Source organism: Pyrus communis, chromosome 15, assembly GCF_963583255.1.
Source record: "Pyrus communis chromosome 15, drPyrComm1.1, whole genome shotgun sequence".
NCBI lineage: Eukaryota > Viridiplantae > Streptophyta > Magnoliopsida > Rosales > Rosaceae > Pyrus > Pyrus communis.
The window spans coordinates 23,290,713-23,303,404 of record NC_084817.1 but is presented as its reverse complement, the minus strand read 5'-3'; the positions used below and the strand labels follow the sequence as shown (position 1 = coordinate 23,303,404).

At 40.2% G+C, this 12,692-nt stretch overlaps 2 protein-coding genes across 3 annotated transcripts; one reads left to right on the top strand and one right to left on the bottom strand.

Annotated features, from left to right (window-relative positions):
- Window positions 1-238: 238 nt before the first annotated feature.
- Window positions 239-4,231, bottom strand: LOC137717452 (serine carboxypeptidase-like 45). Of its 2 annotated transcripts, XM_068456831.1 has the most exons (11): window positions 4,076-4,231; window positions 2,660-2,906; window positions 2,360-2,461; window positions 2,155-2,250; window positions 1,956-2,048; window positions 1,770-1,840; window positions 1,400-1,681; window positions 1,199-1,314; window positions 918-1,010; window positions 697-814; window positions 239-604 (listed from the first exon to the last, which is right to left on the bottom strand). In XM_068456831.1, the coding sequence occupies exons 1-11, from the start codon at window positions 4,076-4,078 to the stop codon at window positions 458-460; spliced, it is 1,368 nt and encodes a 455-aa protein (XP_068312932.1). In that variant the 5' UTR covers window positions 4,079-4,231; the 3' UTR covers window positions 239-457. The 2 variants fall into 2 exon arrangements, with proteins under 2 accessions (XP_068312932.1, XP_068312931.1); XM_068456830.1 differs by lacking the exon at window positions 4,076-4,231 and having other exon boundaries at window positions 2,660-2,915.
- Window positions 4,232-5,910: 1,679 nt separating this feature from the next.
- LOC137717962 (conserved oligomeric Golgi complex subunit 1-like) lies at window positions 5,911-12,316 on the top strand. Its single transcript, XM_068457484.1, has 6 exons — window positions 5,911-8,113; window positions 8,821-9,015; window positions 9,577-9,857; window positions 10,328-10,507; window positions 10,762-10,936; window positions 11,361-12,316. Exons 1-6 carry the CDS (start codon window positions 6,005-6,007, stop codon window positions 11,529-11,531), a joined length of 3,111 nt encoding a protein of 1,036 aa, XP_068313585.1. The 5' UTR covers window positions 5,911-6,004; the 3' UTR covers window positions 11,532-12,316.
- The last annotated feature ends 376 nt before the right edge of the window (window positions 12,317-12,692 follow it).

Sequence of the window (12,692 nt, the reverse complement as noted above, 5' to 3'; positions counted from 1 at the left end):
CAGCGAACAACCTAAGAATTTAAACATGTTATGTTATTATGCATCATAAGTAAGAACTAGTGAGAGGGCATCAATGTATGTTATTGGTTTGAAATACAACGCGCTTTGTATAAGACTATTAACCATGCTCATTTTGTTCACGAGTCTAGTGGATTTGACGAGTTGGGTACCATGTACTGGACTCATCCTTAAAGTTGTTAACTCAGACGTACAATTTCGATTTCTGTTGGAGTGTCAATTAAACTCTTTTTAACATACGGAAGAAGTTTTATTCGGATGTTGCCTGTCATTCCTCTTAATGTCTTTATTGATGCAGAGAAAAAGCGCTAATTAAAACTGACATTCTTGTTCTCATGAGTATACCAATTTTCTTGCAATTTGTTCACTCAATTATTCCGTGTAAGAAATGAATAGATTTGTTTCTTCTTGATTTCTGCAGTTTGTGTCAGTTAGTACTTCAGGCTTTTGGCAATGGCTTTCCTGTCAGAAATGAAGTAAATAGAAGTAGTGATCTCTCTGGCTGCGAAATTGGAGCTTCATGGCCTGCTCCTCTTATGGTAGCGTAAGATAAGGTGTCACTGTATACTTGCGTCCATCCAGCAACCTGAGAAGTTAAAAATTTATAAACCATAACAACTGCTAAGGCCACAAGTAGATAATCCGAATTTTCCACTGTTATTATGTTCCCGAACCGACCTGTTTTTCTTCAAACCAGACTCTGTAAGGCACATTCGTTTGTAGCCCCAAGTCCTTTGCCAATCCGCTCACCAGTGTCCGTGTACTCGTTAGTGGAATAACAGAATCTTGATCTCCACTGTGGAAAACATGTAAGATGTACCTTTAAGTACAATTTCTAAAAGACTACAATTATCGAAGATGGCAAGAGTTTTGATTTGTACAACGTTGAGACTCATCACCTGTAAATTAAAACCCGAATTCCAGACTTGACAAGGTCACCTAAAACTGGAAGCATCGGTATTTCCAGGTTTTTCATGTCATACTTGAGGACACTTCCGATGTAAAAGAGGATAATCAAATTTAGAAGCACAGTAAACAGAAAAGACTTGCTGCACAAGGAACATTTCTTCAATCTTTGAATAGTTTGGAGTATAATTGGAATTCTTTTCATGTTTTGATTCATCTTCAGAACCTACTACGTTTATGTGCATCAGTGATTCAAATGAGATGAGATGATTACTTGCTGCAAGTTGTCCAATTTGTGACTCGGGCATGAAGTGCCTCCTGTACATCTGGTCGGTTTAAGTATGAAACCGTTTCATCTTCGATACAGACATCTATCTTCGCTGTTTTTTGCTGCAGATGTGATCAGTGAGTTGGAAGTTTGTGTATTAACGTAGAGAATTTGAAAGAACTGAAAGGAGAAAATACCAAGGCTTACCAGTTGGAAAGATTGAGCTTTAAAAGATGATAAACAGACATCGTGAGTAACGTCATATTGGTCAATCAAATATCCAGGGTCTTCACTTTCAACTTGGTTCGCCACTGCATCACAAGCAGGGGTAAGTGGACCACCACGAATTCTCACCTGTCTAATAATTTCAGAATTGTTGCAGACTGAAGTCAAATTTTCAAAGGTCGCATCTGATATTAATCCATGAGACCACAAGTACTCTGCTTGTGCGTTGTTATCAGAATTGAATTCTAAAAGAGGATTGCCAATCTGCAAGCAAAAAAGGCTCAAGCGTGACATCTTGGTCGAAAACACCAACTCCAAAGTTACTTCACTTTTTCGATTCTCATTTGCTTACTGCTATTGCTTTCAGATTGAACTTCAGTTTTGATTGGATAATGAGTTGTGCAAGCTGTGGAACATAATGGCCTGGCAGTGACAGAATGGAATTTTTTAGAAGGGCGTCGTAAGTTTGTACCTTTCAAGTTTTCTAATTGGTCATTACTGATAGAAAATGATGGTGTTTACAAGTAAATGATGTTACCTGCATAGCTCTCTCCTGTGATAAAGAAATCCCTATTTTTATAGGCGGGGAATTCGTCGAACCAGTGCTGAAGGAACTCGATATTATCTCGTGCTAAAAAGAAGAGAATCGGAACATGATCAGAATGTACAAGTTTACTATTTTCAGGTTATATTTTGTTGGTTGAATGAGGATTGAGAAAGTCATGTGAACCGAAAACCTGTGATATCGTCATTCACGAAGCCATAAAATGATTTGTTTGCTGAGTAGGAAAAGCCAACTCCTGCAGGTGACTCCAAGTACAGCATATTTGCTTCTGAAATGATTAGTATCAAAATTTCATGAATAATCCAGATCAGAAGCTCATTAACAATTACAGTGACACAAATGTGATCACTTAAAGAGTAATTTAATGGATTAATCACCTCTATTCCAACTAAAATCGTTCTTGAGTAAAATGTATCCGCTTGGTTGAAAAGGTCCGTTCTCGTTGAAAGCTCCAACTCCAACAGATGAACAACCAGGACCTTCAATTAAAAGTCACAAAGCTCAATTATTTGGTTCGTAATTGTCCTACGTAACACGCATTCAATATTGCATAAAATGTTGCAGACGCAAACGTCACTAAGTTGGCTGAAACAGTATGAATAACAAAAACAAATAACACGTAAAATGTTTCCGGTAGGGATTATATTACTCATTACTGGATTTCGGTGGAAGCTCACCTCCATTGAGCCAAAGAACAAGAGGCTTGGAAGCAGGATTAGTTTGTGCTTCAACAAAGTAGTAAAAAAGAGATCTCTCTTGCTTTTCATCCACAGTTACATATCCTGCATATTGCTGGAAGTTGACTTGTGGTTGACTTGGCAACCTTGTGAATTTATCCACTTCTTGGAGGGAGTTTGCCGTGGAAAACGCTTGGATGACAGTTGCAAAGACTGCGGCTACGATGACGATACTCCCTCGTCGAAGCTGCATCATGAGAGAGAGAGAGAAAGAGGGAGGGAGCTTCACATATCAATTGTGGTGTGGGATGGTACAAGTATATAAAGATCTTATCTCGATTTTATCTAGGCCTGGGCACGGTTCGGTACTGAGGTGGTACCGAGACCGAACCCATAGTAAAATTTCGGTACGGTATGAATGGTTGTACCGACTTAGTACAAACCTAATAGGTTCGGTTCGGTTCTGGGCCTTTAAGGAACAAGGCCTGTTTTAGTGTTTTTCAGTTTTTGTGAAAAAAAAAGCCCAAATCAGTTTTTGGCACAAAATTAACAAAGTGCACAGTGCACATGACTAAATTAGTCAGCTTATCCATACCTACAGAGTCTCCCTGCTTCTGAGATGATGGATGTAGTGAAAACATCCATCCCAAAATTAAGGAGATCAAAATTAACAAAAGCAAAAGTCAGACTAATCTGACTATTCTGAGCATATAGATGCAGCAAAAATTGAGTTCTCCCTGCTGCTAGCCTGCTACATGACTAATCTGAGCATACAAAATTCAATCCAACAACAAAGTTCAAGTAAATGCCTTAAGGCATTAGTACAAACCAAAATGAAAAATCAAAGTTCAAGTCAAAGCCTTATGGCATTAATACAATCCAAATGTAATAGCAAACATCAAACTAAATGCCTTAATAACTAATAAGTTCAATTCATATAAAATAAAAGCAATTACCCCTTCGAGACGCAGCAAGGGTCCAACACCCACCCCGTACGTTTGATGAACAAGTAAGAACACAAATGCAGAACACAGAATCGAATCGATAGTATTTAGTTTGATGACCCGTACAGAATCCAAATTGAACCAGTTCTTTTGAATTGAAGCTAGACAGATTGGGATCATTTTCATCCCATTAATAAAAGCAATCGATAGTATCATCCAATATGGCGATAGTAAAACAACGGAAGGATTACAATGTTAAAGACCCCCAATTTCAGAGAAACCCCCAATTCCAATCCCAATTACATTAGTGTTAAAGATCGAGGTTAACCACATCAAAACTACAAAATCCAGCAACAAGTTAAAACCCTAATCTAAGAATTTCAGAGAAACCCTCGAATCCAATCACAATTTGAATCTAAAAATTAAAACCCTAATTTTATAAAACGCAAACAAATTCAAGAAATTGACTTACCATGAGAGAAGACGAAGTCACGATGGTTGCGGTGGAGGTGAGACCGTGAGAGAGATTGGAGAGGAGGAGGACTGGACGGCCGGCGACTGAGAGAGACGGAGTGAGAAAAGTGAGAGTCGGAAGAATTCAATTCTCAGATGACTGAAAAGCATCGAGTGCAACGAGTGGCGACCAAGGACCAATGGGGATCCAGTGTGACCAAGTCCTTGTGGACTCGGATAAGCACCAATAGAAACAAGCCACGTGGATGACAATTTTTAATTAAAATTTTAATTCAGTACGGTTCGGTATCAAACTTAGAACCGAAACCGAACAGAATAAGCACCGAACCGAACCGAACCGATCTTGTACCTATACCGAATGAACCGAAAAAAACCAAACCAACCGGGTTCGATTCGATTCTCAGTATTTTTTTGTCCAACCCCAATTTTATCTGGTACCTACTAGCTAAGTTGTGTTAAGACAAATTGACCAAGAGCGTGTAAGACAAATTGTCCAAGAGCTCATGTATCCAACATACGCGTTATCTAGAATACTCGTAAGATTACGGGTACATACACCGTTTGATTTCACATGAACGGTTCAGATTTAAATAATACAAGAGAATATCGATAGTGGTCCAGTGTCACCAACAGCTACTAGTACTGGTAAACGGGTGGAATTCAAATCGAATTATAAATTAACGGATTTGAATGTTATTCGGATCAACAGATTTGGATGCTATTCGAATCATCGGATCTGGATCAATCAGTCGGATCCTTATCGAATTATAATTTAAGGATCCGATCATCGGAGAGAGAAGAGTGAGCCGTGTTCTCTAGCGCGAGTCTCTAAAACTAGGGGTGGTTCGGTATGGGATCCCATACCGAAACCCTTGTCTCGATTCCCAAACCGAAATTTTTGGGAATCCCAAATTCAATACCAATCCCAAACCAAATTTTCGGGAATCCCAATTTTCGGGAATCCCGAAATAATTTCGGGATTTCGGGACAAATCGGGAATCCCGAAATGTTTTTGGGCTTTTGGACTAAAATTTGACATATTATGTTTTTGGGCTAAAATTAAGTTTCAATCTACCCACTACCCATTTGTGCACAAAGTTTTTGGGCTAATGCCATCTCACCCCACATTCCAACTTTGATTCCTCTTCCACATAGTTGTAATTAAATGAAAATTTTGGCGGCGCCCATGTCTGAAAGAACAACTATATTGTGTACTCGAAAACAAAAGAAAAAAATTTGAGCTCAACTAATTGCATGCCCTGTACCCACCTTGTCCGTGTATATATATACAATATATGTATACTGATATGTTCATGCATGCATAATGGTCTTTGCTCCTTTGTTTCCTTGATTTGCCTAGGTATGCAGGAAACTAATATCCACATATTAATCACACTAGTGGCTAGGTATGCAGGAAACTAATATCCAAAGATTAATCACACTAGTGGCTAGGTATGCAGGAAACTAATATCCAAAGATTAATCACATTAGTTGAGACAACTGGAATATAGAAACAAACAAATTGAACAAACAAACATTAGTTATTTAGTTGAGACAAAGATTAATCACACTAGTGGCTACCAATACCATTAATTAAAAAATAATTCTCTTATAATTAAAAAATAATATATATATAATATTTATTTCTATTCGGTATGGGAATACCGAAAAAATGGAGATGTAATCCCGAATCCCATACCGAAAATTTCGGTTTGGTTCGGGATGACATACCAAAATTTTCGGGAATTTTGGTTTGGGATTTTTTTGGTTTGGGATCGGGATTTTTTCGGTTTGGTTTGGGATTTTTGGGATTTTTTTCCAGCCCTATCTAAAACTCAAAAACCAGAAGCGGAGAAAAAAAAAATTACAGTTACAAACGCAACCCGTCCCCACAGTTTCAGTTGGCAATCCACAACCGCCAAAAGCAATGAGAGTTAATTCCGGCGATGCCCTCAGCGGCGCCGCCACCAGTTCCTTCGCCACTGCAGCCGCCGCTTCTCGAGATGCCGAGTCCCTCTTCCGCTCCAAACCCATTTCCGAGATCCGCACCGTCGAGTCCACCACCCGCACCCAGATCCAGTCCAAGAAGGAGGAGCTCCGTCAACTCGTCGGCACCCGCTACCGGGATCTCATCGACTCAGCCGATTCCATCGTTCTCATGAAGCGCTCCTCCCACTCCATCTCCCAAAACCTCTCCTCCGTCCACGCATCCATCAATTCCCTCTCCTCCGCCTCCTCCGCCGACCCTCCCGATCCCTCCCGCCACGACCCGACCCGCCACCGCATCTACGGCATTGCCTGCCGAGTCAAGTACCTCGTTGACACTCCCGAGAACATCTGGGGCTGCCTCGACGAGTCCATGTTTCTCGAGTCCGCCGCGCGCTACGTCCGCGCCAGCCACGTGCACTCCATCCTCGCCCTCCCCGGTCAGGTGCGCTTCCTCTCCAACTTCCCTCTCCTTCAGCACCAGTGGCAGATCGTCGACAGCTTCAAGTCCCAGATCTCTCAGCGCGCCCGCGACCGCCTCTTCGATCGAGAGCTCCGATTGCCCATCTCCTCCTACGCCGACGCCTTGGCCGCCGTCGCTTTGATCGACGACCTCCGGCCCGAGCACGTCCTCTCCCTCTTCCTTGACAGTCGCAAGTCGTGGGTTTCCGGGATACTCAACGCTTGTCGTCCCGATGCTCAGTGCTCCGACGTCGTTTCAGTGCTGTGCGAGGCTCTGAGGGTGATTCAGGTGACTGTGGGGCAGGTTGGGGAGCTCTTCTTGCGCGTGTTGAACGACATGCCGTTGTTCTACAAGGTGGTGTTGGGTTGCCCTCCTGCATCCCAACTGTTCGGTGGAATTCCCAATCCAGATGAGGAGGTCAAGCTTTGGAATTCATTTCGGGAGAAGCTCGAGTCCGCCATGGGAATGCTGGACAAGAATTACATTGCCAAGGCTTGTTGCTCTTGGCTTAACGACTGCGGAGGCCAGATGGTGGATAGGATCAACGGGCGGTTCCTCATCGATGCAATTGGCAGTGGCCATGAGCTCGCCACGGCTGAGAAATTGATTAGGGAGACGATGAACAGCAAAGAGGTATTAGAAGGGAGCTTGGAGTGGCTCAAGAACGTTTTCGGGTCTAACATTGACCTGCCATGGAGTAGAATGAGTGAACTTGTTCTCGGAGACGATTCAGATCTCTGGGACAGTATCTTCGAACCTGCGTTTGTCGCCAGGATGAAGGTGATTGTGGCATACAGGTTCGAGGATCTCATGAAGGCGGTGAACATTAAGGATGGCGAACCCATTGATTTCCTTGGCGCTGGTGGTGGAGTTTGGTTTGTAGAAACCAAATCGAATAATGCTAAGAAAGGTACTACTAGTGCTTTGCCTTGTGAAGAGAATTGTCTCAATTTCTATTTTGGTCCTCAAGTGAGTGGAATTCGGGATGCCGTGGATAGTAGCTGTAAGGATGTTCTTGATGACATGCTGTGTTTCTTAGAATCGCCAAAGGCAGCTCTTAGGTTAAAGGATCTGGCACCGTATCTACAAGATAAGTGCTGCCTGACCATATCCAATATATTGGTGCAACTGACTAGTGAGCTTGATAATTTGGAAATTGGCAAAGACACGCAAGGGCCAATAACCGTTGACAGGGCACTTTTCATTGGGAGACTCCTGTTTGCATTGCAGAGCCACTCCAAACACATCCCCATCATTCTTGGCCCTCCAAGGTCTTGGGTAAATGTAACAGGTTCTGTAGTTTTCGATAAGTTCCCAGCCATGTCAAGACAATCTAGAGCTCCCACGGATTCTCCAGTGCTTGATAGCCCCTCGGGTTCTAAAAGGCACACTTCATCTGCTACTGCTGCATTGCTTGGAGCCAGCCAAAGTGCAAGCCCTAAACTTGAAGAGCTTAATTCAACTATGAAAGATCTCCGCATCCGAGCGCATGGTTTGTGGATGTCGTGGTTGTGCGATGAGCTTTCAGTTATTCTTTCCTGTGATCTTCAAAAAGATTATGCTTTGTCATCATCAACACCTCTGAGGGTAAGGCGCATTCAACACACTTTGCTCTCCGTTATTTCTTTCTTTATACGCTGTTTTTACATTTTAATCAGTATAAGTGAAATGAACTGCAATCTGACGTGATTAGTAATCAACAAGTTGTTGAATGCCAACAAGGAAGTGTAAATGATCCTTCATTTCATCTGTTTCCTGCTGAGAAATAAGTGAAACGAAATAGGTTTAAGCGTTTGAGTCTAAACAACCTAATCTTGATACTGCAAGCTTCTCTTGATTATTATAATATGACAGTTAGCCCGTAAGTAGCTATAATTGGAGATAATTGCAAAATAGACCTAATGCAAGATATAACTTTTTGATATAACATATCTAGAACGGTAAAGAAACATTCGCCACAAAAAATTTGTATGTAGTAGTTACAACGTAGGATGAATGTTGTGGTTTAAATGAACAGTCCTGAAGAAGTAAATTATGTGGTATGATTCAAACTTGGTTTTAAATCAAAGCCATGGCTCTGCTGAACATGTAAGTATGTGCAAGTGTAAGTGCACATTTTATTAGTACTCTTGAAGAGCACTTGGTGTTCATCCATCTGCTTTTGAAGATATTTGGTGCTTATGCTATTTTTAAGACTGGGTGGATTTTCTGTTACGCTACGGTGTTTGTGGTTTGCTGAGTACGGTGTTGACTGAATACAAATTACCTATTCTTATTTTTTATTGTTTGGGCAGGGTTGGGAAGAGACTGTTGTTAAGCAAGAGCAGTCTGATGATAACCAGTCAGACATGAGAATATGGCTCCCATGCATGCCTTCTCTCTATATAGTCTCATTTCTATTTCGTATATGTGAAGAAGTTCATCGAATTGGAGGTCATGTTCTTGACAAAACAATTCTGCAAAAGTTTGCATTAAGACTGCTGGAAAAGGTATGTAGCTTAGCTTGATATCTGACTTAGTATTTTCTGTATTCATCAATGTCTTGTTCATTTGTCCAATGAGTATATATGCATGACTACACTAAATTCCAAATCCAATCCATCCATGTTTCTCAAGCTTGAATGGGCTTACATGCTACTAGACCAACAGGTCATTGGCCGGCCATCATACATGATTTTTGTTTCTATTACAGTTTTCTGTATACCTGTTTGTGATTTTACCATTGCTTAGCCTGAAGATTATCTTGTTATCTTGCAACCTCAGGGATGTTTAGTATTGATTTTGGTTTTTATCAACTCATGCATTTGTATTTTTGTGCCCTTGTGTATCAGTTTTAATAAAATTTACATCTTGTCACTTGTTGCATTGAACTTTATTACCTCATGAAGTAGTTTACGTTTACTTCTGCCATTCACAGAAAATGTGTGTTTTGTGTGTTCATTAAAAAAAAAGGAAAATTTCCCAGTTGTTTCTTCAGATTATTGTTTTGATATATACTCTCAATTATTTTTCCTTGTTTCTGTAATATTGATAGCAATACTTTAATGTAGGTCATTGGTATTTATGGGGACTTCCTTTCTACAGTAGAGGCTGGTGGATCTCAAGTGTCAGAGAAAGGAGTTTTGCAAGTTCTGTTAGATTTGAGATTTGTTGTCGATGTCCTTTCTGGGGGTGATTCTAATCCGAGTGAGGAGTCATCTGTATACCTAAAGACAAAAAGTCCTTTCAGACGGAAGCAGGACCAAAGCCACGTGAAATCTGCCATTAGAGAGCGTTTTGATGGGTTGATAAATCGTCTTTCGCAAAGATTGGATCCCATAGACTGGCTTACGTAAGTTAATTTATTCTCATGAATAAAAAGTTAGAAATCTAAACAAATATATTGAACTTCCAGAAGTGTGGACATGAGACTGGTGTCTCATTTCATGCATCTTTCTCCCATATTGTTTCACTTAAAGGGTTATCTCTGGTGGTTGTCTTCACTCTTCATAGAGAAATGAATATTCAGGAGTTAGAAGTTGTTCTCTTGCGTAGCTAGTCATGATGTTATGATCACAAGGGAAACTGAGGATTTGGATCGTAAATAGAAAAGCATGGGAAATTAGGACAATGTATTCTATGGAACATAATTCAACTAGTGAATCATCTATAGTGGAACCACAGCTCTAGTGAGTTTTTATTATAGCATAGAATTCGTGCTTATAGTGGCACTATGTTTTGAATTCTTATATTATTAATCATTTTGTATAACTATTCAGGCATTTTGACTTTGTGTATTTTATCACATTATCTCATTTTAAGGTATGAGCCGTATCTTTGGGAAAATGAGAAGCAGTCCTACCAACGCCATGCTGTCCTCTTTGGATTCTTTGTTCAACTTAATCGCATGTACACAGATACTGTTCAAAAACTTCCTACTAATTCGGAGTCCAATATCATGAGATGCTCTTCAGTTCCTCGCTTCAAATACCTTCCAATCAGGTTAGTGTTTCTTGAAATTTCTACTTTGTTAGTTGCCACATTATATGGTGTGCACAACGCGTGTTACTCTTGAGTCTACTCATATATCATTCGTTTACTGAACTGAATAAATTGGGTTGCACTGGCTGATTTGGTACATACGACTGTTTTCTATTAGCATTTCCCAGTTTTAACTATGTCCAAAAATATTCATTGCCAATGGGTATCTTCCTCAATCATGGGTTCTAAGCTTTGACTTTATCTTGGTGTTCCAGTGCTCCAGCATTGTCTTCAAGAGGGACAGCTAAGGCATCCATTCCAACCTCTTCGGACGACATTTCTTCAAGAAGTCCCTGGAAGGCTTATACAAATGGAGAGCTTTCCAGTAAGCTAGATTTGGACGATAACGCAAGTTTTTCTGCAGTGCCAATCTTTAATTCTTTAATGCAGGCAAGGCTGTCTATCTCTTTAGATTTTCTTGTTACAAGTTTTTCCTATTTCCATAGTTGCATTCTGAAAACTTCTGTTTCATGTTGGAATAGCGATGCATTTGTTGTTTGAAATGTGAATATTTCTGGTTCTCATGTTTTGGGGACACATAGTTAAAACATGTAATGCAAGACATTTTCAGTTCACACTATTACATTTGATTATAACAAGTAAATTTTCTGGATAGTAATGAGATAAAAGAGCGTGTCAGGTCTGTAAGCAAGCATGGATTGCACACGGCATACCTCTTGTTTTTCTGATATTACCGCATGATTTATCTTTGCTAGGTTTCTGTGTATAGGAGATTAATACAGATAAACTGTTCCATTTGGTTGGGATATTGAGATATCCAGGTTGTGAAAATGATATTCGCTATGATTGGCAGGCTGGAAGTAAATTCGGAGAGAGCTTAAAACTAGGATCGATGCTAACAGATGGGCAAGTGGGCATATTTAAGGATAGATCAGCGGCCGCCATGTCGTCAATTGGTGACATTCTACCTTCCCAGGCTGCAGGTCTTCTATCATCGTTCACAGCTTCCAGATCGTACTCTTGATTGCCTTCAGAATCCTTCAGTCTCATCTTCATTTGGGCACATATAAGTAATCTATGGCTGTGAAGAGAAACAACGGAGTCTCACCAAGCATGAGATAATGGCTCGGAGATTGCAGTACTTAATTTGAAACCTGATAGAAGAGGTATGCAATTATGAAACCCTAAATTTTGGGATGAGTATCGGGTGGGAGATTAGGAAAGTTAAGATATGAGAGGTTGAGTAACCCTAGTTTGAAGCTTTGGGAGCTTTATTCTTTTCTAAATTTGATTCGTTTTTTAGCCGCCATAGGTTTTTGTTGGCATCTATTGTTATAAACTTCGATTCTTTTGTGTGTTTAGATTTCCCCTTTGGGTGAAATTTGTGTTTCCGCTTGTCTTCAACATTGTTCGTAGTTTGGGGTTTGGCTTTTAAAGTTGGCTGTTAGTGTTCCGAAAGACTTAAGAGGAGGCTTAACGTAAGCATATCTCCCGCGTATGGGTGAGTCATCCTTATGTAAGGAGGAGAGGTAGCTGAAAGTATGGTCCATTTGTTTCTTCAATGCCCGTCTACTGTCTAAGGCTTCAGCTCAATTTATCTATGGAAGTTAACGCAATACTGAAGGAATTGGAGATGAGAACGACTCGGGTATCATGTCGACTTGGACGACGAGGATGCACGATATTGTTCGTGTTAAAATTCAATCATTCTCTACCAAACTGGAACTCTGTTATGTAATTTTGTGTGTATAAATACTCTTAACATGTATTACATAGGAGCCTTAAATAAATGAATTTATGATTTTCTGATTGTTACGTAGCTCTTTTGTTTTTGCCAAAAACTTGGGGATATACGGTGCGTTATTACATTCAAACTTCAACCAAGGACAAAATATAATTGATTCGGTTTGACACGAAAAATATAATCGAACCAACTAGCATAAAACGGTTTGGTCCAGATATAACCAATACCAGTATTAAAACCAAACCAAATCATTGTTAATCAGTTTTGTTCGGTTAATTTAAGCCTATGCGTCCGACATTTTTAAAGTGTTAATTTTGTAAACATCTAAGAGAAATTGTTTGTATTGATTGGTGGTAGAAAATGAAATGCGCATGTCAATACAAGAAACTGGAGCCTGTGACAATTTCTCGTCTAAATCAAGCAAAGCATCTGCACAAAAGC

Excerpts from the sequence above, each read along its gene's own strand:
- LOC137717452 (XM_068456830.1), bottom strand. The coding sequence starts at position 2,915 with ATGATGCAGCTTCGACGAGGGAGTATCGTCATCGTAGCCGCAGTCTTT. Across the intron at positions 1,011-1,198 it reads AATTGGACAACTTGCAGCAA|TGTCCTCAAGTATGACATGA; the intron begins GTAATCATCTCA and ends TTACATCGGAAG. Across the intron at positions 605-696 it reads TCTGGTTTGAAGAAAAACAG|GTTGCTGGATGGACGCAAGT; the intron begins GTCGGTTCGGGA and ends TTAACTTCTCAG.
- LOC137717962 (XM_068457484.1), top strand. The coding sequence starts at position 6,005 with ATGAGAGTTAATTCCGGCGATGCCCTCAGCGGCGCCGCCACCAGTTCC. Across the intron at positions 9,858-10,327 it reads GATCCCATAGACTGGCTTAC|GTATGAGCCGTATCTTTGGG; the intron begins GTAAGTTAATTT and ends TCTCATTTTAAG. Across the intron at positions 10,937-11,360 it reads TCTTTAATTCTTTAATGCAG|GCTGGAAGTAAATTCGGAGA; the intron begins GCAAGGCTGTCT and ends TATGATTGGCAG.